We start from the raw sequence: 17751 nt of genomic DNA, 5'->3' as shown, positions 1-17751 counted from the left end.
GTGATGCAATACATAAGTACTATGGGGGTTCAGGAAAAGGAAAGATTCCCGGGGAAGAAAAATGGTGTAAGAAATGGAAAAAAGATCATGGTACAGGAGAAGGCATTTGTCTGGGACCTTTGACAGACAGGTGAAGGTGGCATTTAGCATTATGCTGTCTATATTGTTAACTGTTCACAAATGTGTATCTTTTTTCCTTAGCTGATCTGAAAATCCTCTGATGGAATGTGGTAGGCACTTGATATACCTTTCACTGATTTATGTTTGCTACCTGTCCAAGACATTCTCAAATAAGTTATTTTTGCATAAGTGCTGCTTTTTAAAAAAGCATTTCATTTGAAATTCTTCAGTTTGCAAGATATTGGTATCACAAAGATTTAAACAATTTACTGCTGAATTTTATTTCATTTCTTTTAAAACTCATTTATTATTAATGTTAAGTAAGTTTGAGACAAATAGTTAAAGTCACGAGCTCTTGGAAAAATCTTATTATTAGTGCATCATGTTTTTCTACTAATCCCTTATAATTAAGTAGTGAACAAGACAAACATGGTCTCTGCCCTCATGGCACTTATACTGAAGGACAAATAATTTCACTGAGCCTATTGTTGAAGACATAATAAGTTAGATATTATACACATTTATTAAATGTAAAATAAAGTTTATATGAAAGTAATCTGAGTTTATATTTTTCCTTTTACGTCAGCATTGTAAATGAATACCCTAATGATCATCATTATTTTAGAATTTGTCTTTCCTTCTCTGTGTGTATCAATCAGAATGTGAGTAGTCAAGGTCTAAGGGAAGGATGACAAATGAGTTCTTAAATTCTTTAATCTTAAAAAAAAATCTATCACTTTTATATGGGGAAGAGAAAATTTGCATGTATTAAGCTTCCACTAAGTGAGAGCACTGTGCTGGACATTGTGTACAAAATATTGGTAAGATGGTCTTGTCAAAAAAGGAACAAATCAAAGAGAAATCAGAGGCAATAATGGAGAAAGAAGAACCTTTGGGAACTCTTCTTCTTACTTCCCTTTTTTCTTCTTACAAGATTCTTCTTGATGAACTGTCTTCTACTAAACATTGGGCATCTATGCACGTTTCAGACCACAGTGGATTTCACTACCGCCAGTTTTTGCTGAAGTCTTTGATTAGCCAAACTGTGATAGACAGTTCTGTGATGGAGCAAAATCCTTTGAGAAGTGAGCCAGCACTAGTTCTTCCAAAAGATGAAGAAGCAGCAGTTTCAACAGAGGAACCAAGGATTAATCTTTACCATCTTCTAGAAGAAGAAGTTGAATTCAGCACTGATCTTATTGATTCCTACCCAGGACATGAAACCCTTTGGTGTCATAGGTAAGAAAAGGGAGAAAATATTTTCTACACAAAACTATGCGTGTCCTCATGAGAGCTGCAGAAGGTGTTAGTTACACCTGATTCCTGCCTGCTTGGGTAAACATGGTCATCTGATTGTGGAGCTTTGCCTGAGTGAATACAAGAGGTTTTGTGTTACCATCTCATCATCATCATCATCATCATTAATAAGAGATTCCTCATGTAGATCTCTCCCTGCAGCTTAGGATGGTGATATTCAGCCTTGACTGTGCAGTAGAATAACTTGTGTTCCAAAATAAAACAGAATTAAAAGTTTTTGGACTCCTTCCTTGGAGATACTAATACTTATCATATCTAGGATGAATTGCTGCCATCTCTCTCTCTCTCTTTTTTTTTGAGACAGAGTTTCGCTCTTCTTGCCCAGGCTGGAGTGCAATAGCACAATCTCGGCTCACTGCAATCTCGGCCTCCCAGGTTCAAGAGATTCTTCTGCCTCAGCCTCCCGAGTAGCCGGGATTATAGGCGCTCACCACCACACCTGGCTAGTTTTGTATTTTTAATAGAGTTGGAGTTTCACCATGTTGGCCAGGCTGGTCTTGAACTTCTGACCTCAGGTGATCCACCTGCCTCAGCCTCCCAAAGTGCTGGGATTACAGGCGTGAGCCACCATGCCTGGCAATTTTTTTTTTTTTTTTTGAGAAAATGCTCAACACATAATATTGATGCACAGTCAGGATTGAGATTTGATTAGACCCCGAGAATAAAGTATGCTTCATCATTTTTCCAAGACTGATGGTCTGCAAATTAACTTACCTGAAGTATAATCTCTTGACACTTTTTGTTTAAAGTGTAAGAGAATTTATCTTTGAGAGAGGGGAAAGTCTGGTAGCAAAGAGTGAAAAAGGGTTAGCAACCTATCAGCTTCAGTTGTGAGTACATTTGACAGTATGCTGGAATGAAGTCATATATGTGACCCCTTCCCAGCTTCATTTCTTTTGGATCTTCCTTTATTTGGAGGCATCTTCATCTTCATAAATACAGATTCTACTTTAGGCCATAGCATTGTATTTGTAAATGAAAGACTTGCCTGCACTAGGCAGGAAGGAGGTAGGCATTCTTTAAAATTGCCTATTTCTAAAGTTATTGAGATTTCTTTCTTTCTCCAGTCCAGTCTGTCTTATAGGTTATTTGAGAAGACCTGGTCAGCTGCTTTTCCTTTCTAAATATATTCAGAACAAAAGATTATCTGCCCTCTTTGGCACCTTCATTAGTAGAGAATGCTCTTTTTCTCTTAAAACCAAGTCAGTTATTTCATGTTTTCAAGAGAGAAGATAGCTCTTTTAAGCTACTGGCATACCTCAGAGATATCACAGGTTCAGTTCCAGACCACTGCAATAAAGTGAATAAAAAAATAAAGTAAGCCACACAATTTTTTTGTTTCCCAGTGCATATAAAAGTTACTTTTACATTACACTGTAGTCTAAGAAGTGTACAACAGCAGTATGTCTAAAAAAAAAAAGTATCTTAATTAAAATACTAGATTGCTAAAAAATGCTCACGATCATCCAACCCTTTGGCAAGTTGCAGTATTTTCCTGGTGAAAGGTATTGCCTCAGTGTTGGTGGCTGCTGATTGATCAGAGTGGTGGTTGCTGAAGGTTGGGGTGGCTGTGGCAATTTCCTAAAATAAGATTGCAATGAAGTTTGACTCTTCTTTTATGAAAGATTTCTCTGTAGTATGTGATGCTGTTTGACAACATTTTGCCCACAGTAGAACTACTTTCAAAATTGGAGTCCTCTTAAACCTTGCTGCTGCTTTATCAAATAAGTTTGTGTCATATTCTAAATCCTTTGTTGTCATTTCAACAATGTTCATTTCACAGCTTCTTCACCAGGAGTAGATTCTATCTCAACAAAACACTTTTTATTTTGGTTCATCCATAAAAAGCAACTCCTCATCCATCCAGGTTTTCTCATGAAATTGTAAGCAATTCAGTCACATCTTCAGGCCCCACTTCCAATTCTAGTTCTCTTGTAATTTCTACCACATTTGCAGTGACTTACTACAATGAAGTCTTGAACTCCTCAAAGTCATCCATGAGGGTTGGAATCACCTTCTCTCAGAGTTTTGTTCATGTTGATATTTTGACTTTCTCCCATGAATCACAAACGTTCTTAATGATATCTAAAATGGTGAACTGTTTTCAGAAGGTTTTCAATTTACTTTGCCCAGATCCATCAGAGGAATCACTATCTGTGGCAGCTATAGCCTTATGAAATATATTTCTTTTTTTTTGAGACGGAGTCTCGCTGTCACCCAGGCTGGAGTACAGTGGCCGGATCTCAGCTCACTGCAAGCTCCGCCTCCCGGGTTCACGCCATTCTCCTGCCTCAGCCTCCCGAGTAGCTGGGACTACAGGCGCCAGCCACCACGCCCGGCTAGTTTTTGTATTTTTTAGTAGAGCCAGGATGGTCTCGATCTCCTGACCTCGTGATCTGCCCGTCTCGGCCTCCCAAAGTGCTGGGATTACAGGCTTGAGCCACCGTGCCCGGCCTGAAATATATTTCTTAACAAGACTTGAAAGTTGAAGTTTTTCCTTGATCCATGGGCTACAGAATGAATGCTGTGTTGGCAGTCATGAAAGCAACATGAATCTTTCTGTACATCTCAGTCAGAGCTCTCACATGACTAGGTGCATAGTCAGTGTGCAGTAATATTTTGGAAGGAATCCTTTTTTTCTGAGCAGTAGGTCTCAACAGTGGGCTCATAATATTCAGTTAACCATTCTTTAAATGGACATGCTGTCAACATATGTCCTTTCATCCAGGCTTCGTTATTCTGTTGATAGAACACAGGCAGAGTAGACTTAGCATAATTCTTAAGGGCCCTAAGATTATTGGAATAGTAAATGAGCCTTGGCTTCAACTTAAAGTCACCAGCTACATTAGCCCTTACCAAGAGTCAGACTGTCCTTTGAAACTTTGAAGCTAGGCATGGATTTCTCTCTAGCTATGAAAGTCCTAGATGGCATCTTTCAATAGAAGCGTATTTCATCTACATTGAAAATCTCTTGTCAGTATAGCTTCCCTCATCAGGGATCTAACTAGGTCTTCTGGATACCTTGCTGTAGCTTCTACATCAGCATTTGCTACTTCATTTTGTACTTTTATGTTATAGAGACGACTTCTTTTCTTAAACCTCATGATCCAATCTCTGCTAACTCCAAACTCTTTTTCTCTAACTTCCTCACCTTTCTCAGCCTTAGAATTAAAGAGCATTAGAGCCTTAGTCTGGATTAGGTTTTGGCTTAAGGGAATGTTGTGGCTGATCTGCTCTTCTATCCAGAACACTAAAACGTTCTCCATATCAGCAGTAAGACTGTTTTGCTTATCATTTGTGTGTTCACTGGGGTACCACTTTTAATTTCCTTCAAAAACTTTCCTTTGCATTGACAACTTGGCTAACTGGCACAATAGGCCTACCTTTCAGCCTGTCTCAGCTTTGGACATGCCTTCCTCATTTAGCTTAATCATTTCTAGCTTTTGATTTAAAGTGAGAGATCTGTGACTCTTCCTTTCACTTGAACACTTAGTCATTGTAGGGTTATTGATTGGCCTAATTTCAATATTGTTGTATCTCAGGGAACAGGGAGGCCTAGGGTGAGGTAGAGAGATGGGGGAAGAGCTGGTTGGTGGAGCAGTCAGAACACACACATTTATTGGTTCAGTTTACCATCTTATATGGGTGTGTTTGTGACACCCTAAAATAGTTATAGTAGTAACATCAAAGATCGCTGATCACAGATCACATAACAGATACAATAATCTCGAAAAAGTTTGAAATATTAGGAATGTTACCAAAATGTGACACAGACAAAAAGTGACCACATTTAGTTGGAAAAATTGTGCTGATAGACTTGCTTGACACAAGATTGCCAAACCTTCAGTTTGTAAAAAATACAGTATCTGGCCTGTAATCTCAGCACTTTGGGAGGCCCAGGAGGGTGGATCACAAGGTCAGGAGATCGAGACCATCCTGGTTAACACAGTGAAACCCCGTCTCTAGTAAAAATACAAAAAATTAGCTGGGCGTGGTGGTGCGCGCCTGTAGTCAGCTACTTGGGAGGCTGAGGCAGAAGAATGGTGTGAACCCGGGAGGCAGAGCTTGCAGTGAGTCAAGATTGTGCCATACTGCCCTCCAGCCTGGGTGACAGAGCGAGACTGTCTCAAAAAAAAAAAAAAAATACAGTATCTGCAAAGCACATTAGAGCAAAGCATAATATAAACTAGTTGTGCCTGTATTACATAGGCCAGTTTTCTACTGCTGACTCATTGTCATTAGGCAGCTTATCTAGCCTTTATGTTTTACCCCTTGTAAAACTGGTACATTATATGCTCCCTGTCTGCTTCAGAATATGCAAGGAAAATGAATAGAATTCTCTTTTAAGGGCTTAGAGTTGCTAATGTGAATGATGAGATATAACAACCTAGAGCTTATACAGTTCATTGTACATAGATGTGCCCCCACTGAATTGAAATTTTTGGAGATTAGGCACGGGAATCTTCATTTTTAACAAACAATTCTAGGTGGTTCTAAGGGCAGGAGAACTGGTCTTCTCAAAGGGAGAACAGGAACTGTATCTTTTAACATGTTTTGCTCAGAGCCCAGCACATCCCCAGTGCATGTGGATGTTTAAAACTGTAGTTGGTGATGGATTTAGGGTAAAGTTCGTTGACTTTTAGGGAATAAGACCCACTATAACAGATACGTTATTTTTATTAAAGTATTTGATAGAGGCCACAGATTCAGCCTCTAAAGGAATTGTTCAATCCCCTTATTTCTGAATCACTTGTCTTCCAGGATATCAGTGAGGTTCGTTTTTGGTTTTGTTTTATATTTATAATTTGTAGCAGAAATAAGACTATCACATATTTCTAGTTTTATGTTATAGTTACCATAGAGTACCATCTCCAAGTCATCGTCATCTCAGTAAATGCTTATGAAAAACCTTAGGACCGTATTCTTTCTCACAAACAAACCTGTAAGCTGGGCTTATAAGACTTTCTTTGTCCAAATATCCTGGAACATCATTGCTACTGTTTTTCCTCCTTCCCCTGTATAACTTGGTTATGAAGTGGACAGTGAACTGAATACTGTATGTTTTGAAATTGCAAACTTTTTTTTCTGGAATGTGAAAAAAATGTGATTTTCTTTATTCTCTTCCTTCCCCTCTGTATCGCAGGCGGCATATTTTCTACCTTCAGCATCACTTAAATGGTAGGTTTCCTCACAGCATGACCCAGTTGTCACCTGCAGACAGCTCTGGGGGGACTTTGAGTGACTTGCACCTTATCCCAGCAGGCTCCCAACTGTCTCAGGCAATGGAAGTGGATGGACTGAATGACTCTAGCAAGCAAGGCTATTCCCAGGAAACCAAACGCCTGAAGCGGACACCAGCTTCAGACTCTCTAGGCCTAGAAATGGAGCACAGGTTCATTGATCAAGTATTGTCCACCTGTCGGAACGTGGAGCAAGCCAGGTTTGCCAGTGCATACAGGAAATGGCTGGTTACTTTGAGTCAATGAAAGAGGTGAATTAGTCCTACAAGGTTCCCCGTTTAGTGCAATATTGCTTTCTTTTATTATTTACATAGTTGCATGAACTGTTTACTATTATTGGCTAACCATATGTTCTTCATCTTTAGGTTGAAAGTCCATAGTAAATCTTTCATTTTATTTATTTTGTTAATAACTGGCATTCCTGTGGGGATAAAATAGTTGTATAGTTCCTTCGTGCTAAACAACGTGTCTTAAATTTTCTGTTGAACTTCTCACCCTTTGTATTTCTGTAAGTGGGGCTTCTCATTTGGTTTTCCTGATTGGTTCACATACACACCTCTACCCACCTCAGTCCAATTGCTGCATAGGCAAATTCTTTTAAAAATTAAAAATTTAAGGCCTAGGCAGGAGGATTGCCTGAGCCCAGGACTTTGAGACCAACCTGGGCAACATAGCAAGACCCCATCTCTACAAAAAGTAAAAAAAAAAAAAAAATAGCTAAGCATGGTGCTATGCACCTGTGTTCCTAACTACGCAGGAAGCCGAGGCAGAAGGATTGCTTGAGCCCCAGGTGTTTTTGCTATAGTGAGCCACGATTGCACCACTGTACTCAGCCTGGGCAACAGAGTTGAGACCCTGTCTCTAAAACAAGTTGAAAATAAACATTTATGTTGCAGTTCAACTTAAGAATGTTGGTATGAATGCTGAATAACTTGATGTAATTGTTTTGAAAATCAAATGGCTAGATGGGTGAATGTGTAAAAATATAAACTGGTTCTCTTTCTCTAGCCTGTTCTACCCAATTACCAAAGTCAGAAGTATTGGAATTTATATGAAAAAAATGCTTCCAATGTAATCCGTTTTTTAAATGGTTATTTTAAAAAAAAAAAAAACTAAGAGTTTATGTAATTGCAGTAAAGGAAAATTATTTTTATTGCTAGTTTTGATAGATTATTTTTACCTCAAATTTGGTATATGCCAAAACATGTCATTCCTTATAAAGTTGATTTTTTTTTCTTCTAAAAACCTGGAATGCTGTTTTTAGCTATTACTACTTTTTAATTTCACATTTACTTATGACAAATGGGAGAAATGTATAAAGAAATATATCCATAAAAATCTTCCTTTTTAAAAATCTAAATTATTGAGGATACACTATGGAAACTACAAAATTATCATGAAGTGACTATTAAAGTTTACTGGCAAATGCCAGGGGAAGGAATAGTATGTGCAAAACAAAACACTTTTATACTGAACTTAATCAGGGATGAGGTACCAAAGTATCCACATTATAGCTGTATCTTATGTTTTCAATAACAAGGGCTGAGTTTTTCAGGTAGGTGGGGTGAGGGTGGGGAATGGGCCACGTAATGTCTGCTTTCTTATATTTGCCCTTTTGTAAATGGTCTGTGTTTCTTCTTTTCATATACTTTCTGTTTTGCCAATCCATTACATATTTTTTGTCACTTTCATGTGTCATTTTTGTATATCTTTCCTTTCTTACTTCAGGAGTGTGTCTTCAAGATTTCTACCCCCTATTTGCAATGAATTTCATACCTCATCTAAAATACATTCATATACCAGAAATATCAACAAGAGTGGCCCTTCTAAAAGTTTCCCTAATGATAGAAGCTGTCAGTTGTCCTATCTCTGTGCAGAATGTGAGTAATAGTGGCAGAAATGAGTGTGACAACCATGCTTTGCCTGTTGTGCTTTTTACTTGCTAGGTAATTTGTAAAGTGGGGATAAAGATGTAGGGAAAGTAAACCTCTCTGTCTCACTGTTATAGAAAGCCTGGACTTGAGTTAGGTACATTGCCTTAAAGAAGCAGAAATATGTCCTTTTGTTGGGCATCATGGTTTTGTTGAGTGGCAGACTGTTTAAGTGAGTGAGACTTAAGAACGCCAGAAACGTTGTCTAGCCTGGCCCCAGTAGACAGAATATGTTCTTCTCTCAAGTCAAAAATTACCTTTTTGTAGCTTTTATATTATTTAGATGAAAAAATACCATTAAGAACATAATTCCATGGCCCTTTGTGTACAAAGCATATTTTGAATCAAATACCTCAAGGTCCACCTAGACCTCTATGGATAAAATCATAAGTTTATGATTTTTAGCTCCTGTAAGGGTTTGGGGGCAAACTACACAGAGAAGACATGGATGGTTAAACCCATTCCACTAAAATATGTCGCCAGATTCTGGCCGAACTCAGTATTAGCTTTTTTCCTAAAAATCATTTTTCACATTTTGAGTGATAGGGCTTATTATGCTTTGATGTGAAAAAATGTCAGGAAATGAATGACAGTACCCTGTGAAACACTAGCTAAATTTTTATAGTGCTTCATGCCTTTGTGTACCTTCCACTGATGATCTTGCCCATCTTTGGTGTTAACTATTTTCATATCTTCTAAGGCTCTTAACCCACTCTTTTTTGAAGCTGTGCAGTCCTTTAATATGTCTTGGTTTCTTCCTAAAAGTTTTAAGTAGAGAGCAAAAATACAAATATCCAAAGGATACTGTTAGTATGTAACTTTTGTGTGCTGCTTTATTTCTCGAGTTTGCCTTTTTTAATTGTTCATTCACAGAAAATCCTAATATTGCCCTATATGGTTGTTTTTTTTCCTAAGTGGTTAATATTTAAAACCGCTAGCTGTAGCATGATAATGTCTTTGACTGAGCTCATGTAGTAGAAAGGATGTGTCTATTTTCTGGGACTTGTTAGTCTTCACTTATTTTTCTATAACTAATTGTTAAAAGGAAAAGATGGCTTATTGACATGTATTTCATTAAACTTTCACTGAAAGAACAGTGGGTCATCGTACCATACTGTGGATGAAGACTACTACTGACAAGCCAAAAGCATTAAGCTCTGTAACTGTCTCCACCACCACCTTCACCCCACTTTTAGTGTACCTTAGTGTACTTTAGTGTACCTGTTTTGGCAATATGGTGTTTTTCAGATTCTACTTGTGCCCTGCACATTGTGAGGACTCGTTAAATATTTATTAAATTAATGAATGACTAACAGAAGAAGAGAAAGATTGTTTGGGAGTGATAAGAATGAGTGATGATTGAGAAATTGATGGATTAGTGCAATGGATTGTGAATGAATGATGCTTTCTAGTTTCGTAATACTTGGGAAGCGCTATCGCCTATAGAATAAGTTGATTTAGACTTTTTTTTCTTCATTTCATTACCTTGTTTAAACTTGTTAAATCCCAGCCAAGAAATGCAGCTCTGTAATTGTCAATTAACTGAACTATAACATATACTAAAAATTGTAGAGCTGAAGAACCCACTTGCATTAAGAACACCACTTTCTGTTCATTTGTGGTATTAGAGGACAGATCCTGCATACAGAGGCAGAACTGCTTTTGGTCATCTGAAGAAATTCTTTGATTTCAGTGACTTACTGATCTGTACTGTGCACTTATCATCATTTTATGCTTCTCCTTTTTTCCCCGCAACTTGAACTGTGACTCTTTCAGATATTTCTTAAATCTGTGTGAGTCACTTTGTAAGCTTAGGGATTTGATACATATTAATGTCCCCTTTGTCTTCTCTAGGTTTTAGCATTTTATTATGTCTTAAGAAACTCTGGGCCCAGACTTTCAGTCATATTTCTTATTCCTGTGGTACAGTTCTCACTGAAAGGCTTAATTATTAGTTGGGTTAAATACATATAGCTTATCTCTAAAAGTACGTAAGTTTTCAAATAAGGGCTTATGTGATACAAGATATGGAAACAAAAGTTTTTGGATTTTTATGCAGTAGTTTGCAGGAAAGCAACTACATAGTAGATCATATGCCACTTAGGTATGTTCAGGTCATGCCAATTTATTCTTGTTGGGCCACACACACATGTATGTGTGTGTAAAAAGAATTTTTAATATTGAAGAAAACAAATTATCAGTTTAATAATTTTCTCTTATACAGCACAAGATGGCAGATACCACCTACTGTATAACAATCTAATAATCCCTACCCTAGTTCCCCTGAGTTATAGAAGATGCTAAAGATTTAGTTGTAAAGGGAAGTAACATGATTTTTTTTTCTAAAAAGCTATTTTAAGCTAACTATTATTTTGCTATTGGAAAATTATATTTTAAAACTTAAAGATATTTAAAGTGTGCTAGAAAATTTGAACCTGATAACTGAACCTTTTGTCTTGAATAAATTTCTCAAATAGAACTGTGCAAACCCTAGCACTTTATGTGTTGCTGCCTCCCCACACCTAGGTATGCTCTGTAATAAGCTCCCATTTAATGGAGAGATGTGTAGAGGCACTGGGAAGTTAATGAAGAAGACAAATCAACCCCAAGAATTCCTTATTGTCACATAGTGTCTTTTAAAAAATAACTATAGGACTGTGTTAATTTGAGTGCCTTTCTTACTTTTTTGGGAGCAAGATTATATTTAATGTTTAAGAAAACAGGATGGAAGTTTTATCAAACAGTTGATTGTGGCCCATTGTTTTCTTTATTCCCATCGCTAGGCATGGCCCCATAGGGTATTTTATCCTTCAGTGAGAGACTGATATAAGCAGGCAGGATGCTTTGATTATTCCATTAGTTATCATTTTAAGCACCCTACCAAGATTTAGTTCTTTCTTTCTGGCAACTAACGTTTTGGGGGTTGGAGGCATCCCATTTAGAGGATGGTGTGCGCACAAATAGATTAGCCTGAAACCTGCGTCCAACGGGAAACAGTGGCACTCTGCCCTAAAATAAAGGCTAGAATGTTGTCCTAAATGAATCCTTTGCCTTACTTTAGGACCTTCCTTCCCTCTCAAATTCAGGCATAATGTAATATAGTTGAAAGGGTGAAAACAGTACTTGCTTTCAGATATTGGAGGAAAAGAAGTAAATGCATACATGAAATTTTAGATGTATCATTTTATCTGTTTGTATCTGGAGAAGGGAGGGATAGGAATTCCATATTTCAAGATAGCAAGTATAATTTCATAGAAATATATAGCTAAAGATTCCAAAGTGCTTTTACAGAGAACTGTTGAATAATATATTCCTAAAGGGCAGCAATACGCCATGTTCATTGTGAAGACAGAAAACCAGTGTATCAGTTGTGGATCTTAGGTGGGAGAGGAAACCTCAGGCTCCCAACTTTGACTTCTCTACTCTCACCAGGCCATGTTAACACTGTAAAACCAAACTCTTTGCTAAGAACAATACAGGGCAGTAGTTTAGTCTGCTGATGAAACCTTGTGCTTCCAAGAATATTAGCTATATATAATTTGTGCTTTCTGGACAATAGAATGGTCCAGAAAGCTAACCCTGACATTACTTTTATTAGTCTGTTGTTATTCCTCAGGGTGTAGAAGATTTAGTAAATTTAGGACAAATTTTATATTCAGTGGCAAAAAGCAAAGGCAAAAATATGCTAAATATATTATTAGCTCTTAAATTTTAGTATAGATCGTATTTTTTATAAACTATTACCAGTACAGTAGCTAGTAGATATTCTGTGACTGCCTCATTGTTCATCTTGCTGCTTTGGTCCCTATGGCTCTAGTATGAACATTCTTGTTTCTTTTGTGGAAATGATTTCTGTATTACAGTTCCATCTTTGGTAGAGGTGGGAATAATTGTATTTTGTTTTAGTTGACATCATTCTCAACTTTTAGAAATATTGTTGAGGAAAATGATTACCGTTGGTTTTCAAATTGACAACTATTTTGCTTCCAAAGACTTCAGTTTCCCTCTGTTGTATGTGTAGACTTCATATATGTTCAACACATTGCATACTGCCTTGCACATTGTAGGAATTCAACAAGTCAGAGTTGATAAAAGCTAGAAAGATAAAACTAGCTTAACTGTCTTATCATCATTGTCCATATTCTCAGCTTTGGGAAAAATATACCATTTTGCATAAAATACATAATCAGTTTGAAATGCACAAGGCAAAGATACACAGTTGCACAACATTGCAAGTGAAATTTACAAAGGATTTTTATTTTTGTGTATGCTAAAAGTGCTCCTATTTAAAGCAGTTTTCTTTATTAGAGCAACATCTTCCAGCAAAGGTAGAAACCTAACATAAGTGCTCATTTGCCCAAATTAACCAGATAGTTATGTAAACTTTTCATATTAAGTCTTTAGTCGTTTACAAACAATAACATTCTGGCTTTTCTTCCATACCTTTAAGGAATCAGCCTTAATTTTATGTATGGCAGTCACTTTCCTCAAGGTACTATGCAGCACACTTTAGATTGCTTATTTATCTTTATAAGGTGATACGTAATAAATTTAGGTTTATTTGTCACATAATTTCATATGTTCAGATGTTGATTCAAAGAGCATTCTATTAGAAAAGTTTGTAAATTATCCTCCCTTACAAATATCATCTTGCATTTGGAGCAGGTATTTTTTTCTTATTAGTTGAAGACTGGGTACAGTTATAGTAGATGCTCAATAAATGCTTAGTCAGTGATTGATCTAACATCAAACTAACAGCTTTCAGAAAGGAGACTGTTGACATCTTTTCACCAAGGAGTATATTTGTAGAGTAATATATGTGTGGAATTTTAAAATTATATCATTTGACATGATTTATGAGGCTTATTTAGGCTGGAGTTAGTAACATGTAATAAAAATATTATTTATACACAACATAGTTGAAAGATAGGAGATGTGAAAGTAGTATTTTCTTATGCAAGGCATATTAATAAATGTAATTAAATGTCTTAAGCAGTTGGCTGAACTCTAGAGAGAACTACTGTAGTCTTCTGCAATCAGTCTCTGTATTGGTATATCCAGTACTATCGGGGTTTAGGTTCTTTTTATTTTTCCTTAAATCTTACTTGTTTCTAGCATCTTAAGAGTGGTAATGGTAAAATGTGAAGTTACAATAAACTTCTGCTTGTTTTCTCAGAACATCTTTGGCATGAGGGAGAACTTTTTATGAAATGATACAGTAGTTTCAACATCTGTAAATCTGTGGTTTTCAAAGCATTTTTGACAGAGTTTACCTAATGTAAAAAGATTAAACAGTTTTATAAAACACAAATAAACATTCCTACCTGAACTGTGAGGAACAGAGTGTATAGTACAAATGTAATTAGGCATTGCCTCCTGGCGAGGTTCTTGATGCATGACTATGATGCTGGCTGCTGACTGAGGTGAGCACTGTGAGTATTGTATTTTGGCATATGTTGTTTTTAGGAAAATAATGGAATGCATTCTTAGATTAACTTATTGTTTTTGAGTTAGAAAAAATAAAAGACAAGGTATTATAAGTATGCCAAATATTTTTACACTACAAAAGATTTAAAAAGGAGAGGGAGAAAAAATATCAAAGGCCAGTTATGATTTTTTTAATAGTGTCTAATTTTTTTTTTTTACTCGAATTTTTTGGACACTAGTCAATTGCATAATTTAACATGGAGGAGCTTTCATTTAAAAGAAGTTCTCAGCTACTATATTCTGCCATTAGAATTCACCACGCCTGTTAATTTTACATTGCTTGAAAATTTAAGTTAGCTGCCATCAATATTGTTTTAAGATTTTCTTATAGTTTATGTTTAAATGGAAAAGTTACATATATAATCTGTAGTGCAGGGTCAGGCCTTGGCCATTAAAGGTAAGTTTGGCTAACTTACTTTACTGAAGAGACTAATGGTCTTCCCTCTGTTGCACTGCTATGTTTCTTGATCTATTTTTCCCCAGTATAACAGTCTACATTGAAGTCCTTTAGCTCTTTCCATATACTAATTGACATTTGTTAAGGATTCAATATTTTGTGAATTCTTTTTTCACTTAAAATGCATATCTTGCAGAGAGATAAGAGTGAATTTTGCAATAATTTATATGCAGAGTGTGCTTATGGGTTTCTGGGAGTTCGAGTTAGTACCCCAGAGTGGTTAAAGTATGATGCTAAATTCTAAGGCTAATATAATGACTATAGATTATCTATATCCACACTGTTCAACAGAAATATAATGTGAACCACAACATAATTTTTAATTTTCTAGTAGCCATATTAAAAAAGAAACAAGCAAAATTAATTTTAATAACATTTTATTTAACCCAGTATATTAAAAATATTATTTCAACATGTAATCAATATAAAAGATTATTAATGAAACATCTTATCTTCTTTTTCTTCCATACTAAGTCTTAGATTTGAGTGTATTTTGTACTCACAGCACATCTCAATTCTGACTGGCCACATTTTAAGTGCTCAATAGTCACATATGGCTAAGGGCTACTATACCGGACAGTACAGATTCATAGAGTACAAAGTATGACTTTATTTTAACTTTGGAGATGGTGAGGTAGGCATGTAATTGTGGTACTTTACAAATTCAAAAGAGTTAGAAAAGCATCTAATAGAATTATCCACTTGTTTTCCTTCATCTTCATTTTAATATGCTCTAGAAGTAGGATCAACCTGTTCCAATTTGCCAAGCATTATTTAAGGAGGAATAATTCCATACCATGTAAAATACTGTGACATGCTGATTATAATACATTATTAATAAATTTTCAAGTTGCGTTCACTAAATTCTGTCCTGTTTCTTCAAAATAATATAGCTTAAATTGCATGTTAATTGTATATCTTACCTATTTTGTTTTTATATTATTCTTACAATATAATCATGTATATTAACAAACAGCCCTGAGATTCTAATCTTCCTCTGCAGCTGTCTTCCAGGACTTACTGGCACTTACTACATTGTGATAAGTGTCAGAAAAGTAGAATAAAATATTCTTTTTCCATTAGATTTATTCTTATGTGACCATGTACCAAGCCAGATATAAATTATTGTATTTCTGTAGAATATGGAAAATAGTGTTTGTCTTACCTTTGCTAAATGTTTGCAATTTCTAAGTAAACCTTTCATCTCCTAAAATGAGTGTTAAGTGTGATTTTGTTTTTACTTTTAGTGCTTTAAACTTGAATCTAGTCTACCAAGCTTTCCATTTTATTTGCTTTGATGGTGGTAGGGAGGTGGAGGTGTGAACTGTTGTGTAAATGAAACCAATAACTTTATGACCTACATTTATAGAAAGAATAAAAATGCCACTATGTCTAGAACATAAATGTCAAAAACAAATTAGAGAAATTGCCACAGTTGTTTTTAAATTGCATTAACAGTGACCAATTGCCTTATGAAAGTTAGTATGACTAGATGTGCTTTTTCCCACCTATTTCAAATGAAACTGTAGAGCACACAGAATTACTCGGTTATTTTAGTGTTACATCGTATGTTTTCTCAATCCTGAGTCTCACTTCTGTATGTTATAAGCCAGATACAGCAGCGTTATTACACAGTATAATACTTAGACTCCAAAAGGTGTTTGATAAAGTGGATGCTTTTTTTTAACTCAAATTTTAAATATTTCAGAAGTGTTTTATGGGAAAGATCTATATTACTTTATCCCTTGACTATTTAGGATTATATTTTATATAATGCATTACTATTATGTATATTTTGGTTAGGAAACAGGATATCAAATTTATTTTGCATGATGGCAAAGTACTACAATTGTTTAAAATTGCAGTACTGGCCAGGCGCAATGGCCCACACCTGTAATCCCAGCACTCTGGGAGGCCCAGGCGGGTGGATCACCTGAGCTTAGGAGTTCAAGACCAGCCTGGCCAACATGGCGAAACCTCGTCTCTACTAAAAATACAAACATTAGCTGGACATGGTGGTGCACATCTGTAATCCCAGCTACTCAGGAGGCTGAGGCGGGAGAATGGCTTGAACCCAGGAGGCAGAGGTTGCAGTGAACCGAGATCATTCCACTGCACTCCAGCCTGAGTGAAAGAATGAGACTCCGTCTCCAAAAAAAATAAAACATTAAAAAAAAAAAAAAGCAGTAGTGTTTTTGCACTGATAAGCTAGGAAAGAAAACTAGCTTAATTTGAAGTAATAAGCAAATTATATAAGAAGTGTGACAAAAATCCGTATTAGTAAAGTGCTTCCCTGGGAAATTGATTTGGTTAGTAACATGCTTTTTGAAATGAAAGATCAACAATAACAGATCCAAGATGATACACTAGCCAGTTTATTAAATATGATAATCCTTTTGTCATTGGTCTACATTTAGCAGATAGCACAATTTTCCTCATGTTGGAAACTCAAAGTTTTGCTTTTGGTACTCTATTACTTAAAAAAAGAAAAGGTATTTTTTATGAGACATTTAAATAGCATAGCTTTTGTCTACTAGTAACCTACTCCAGAATGGCCCTGTTGGGCATCAACTTTAAGTTACAGTGCGCCCTTTCTTTAAGAGAAAGACAGTAGTATCATTATATGTGTACAGTGTCACAGAAGTAGAATTTGAAGGGTTACTTGCCTCTCCACCTTAGCTTTAAAAAAAAAAGGAAGCAATAATTTACATCTTGTTTTTGATTTCACAAAGAGATTCTTAGAGTAATCCTGGCTGTCAGGGTTGTGAGTGCTTTACCTCTTCTTAATGATGTGAGCAACAGACAGAATGGTATTTCTGAATTTACACTTTTAGTATTGGAAAAGTCTGATGATATACAAATGTCTCTTGTATTAGATTTCTCATATACCTCTCACAGTAACTACAGCAGCATGATCAGTGAAAGGTCTGTGTAGGGAAGCTTACAAGGTTGAATTGACCCTCTGTCATATTTTATATTTTCATATTTTTTAAAATTGCTAGTGACCTCACTAGATACATTGTTGAGAAAATACTGAAAGGTAGTGACCACATGGGACAGGTGTAACACCAGTCACCCCTATTTGTTTTATTTTCAAGTAAGTTGTGTAATCATACCATCTACTGACATTTCTTGGAGCAAAAATTATCACGTTGTCTCTTGTTTATAAGTGAGGACACATCTAGTTGGTGGCATTGAT

At 36.0% G+C, this 17751-nt stretch overlaps 1 protein-coding gene across 1 annotated transcript in view; it reads left to right on the top strand.

Moving 5' to 3' along the window:
- Window positions 1-15765, top strand: part of PTAR1 (protein prenyltransferase alpha subunit repeat containing 1) — a 57096-nt gene extending 41331 nt beyond the window's left edge. Inside the window, exons 7-9 of the mRNA XM_011948910.1 lie at window positions 1055-1359; window positions 6581-6615; window positions 6697-15765. Of these exons, the coding sequence (XP_011804300.1) occupies window positions 1055-1359; window positions 6581-6615; window positions 6697-6923 (567 nt within the window). The 3' untranslated portion in view covers window positions 6924-15765. The remainder of the gene's footprint in view (window positions 1-1054; window positions 1360-6580; window positions 6616-6696) is intronic.
- Window positions 15766-17751: the final 1986 nt, after the last annotated feature.

The sequence above is a fragment of the Colobus angolensis genome, unplaced genomic scaffold, assembly GCF_000951035.1.
Source record: "Colobus angolensis palliatus isolate OR3802 unplaced genomic scaffold, Cang.pa_1.0 Scaffold286, whole genome shotgun sequence".
Lineage (NCBI taxonomy): Eukaryota > Metazoa > Chordata > Mammalia > Primates > Cercopithecidae > Colobus > Colobus angolensis.
This window is presented reverse-complemented; position numbering and strand designations above follow the sequence as displayed.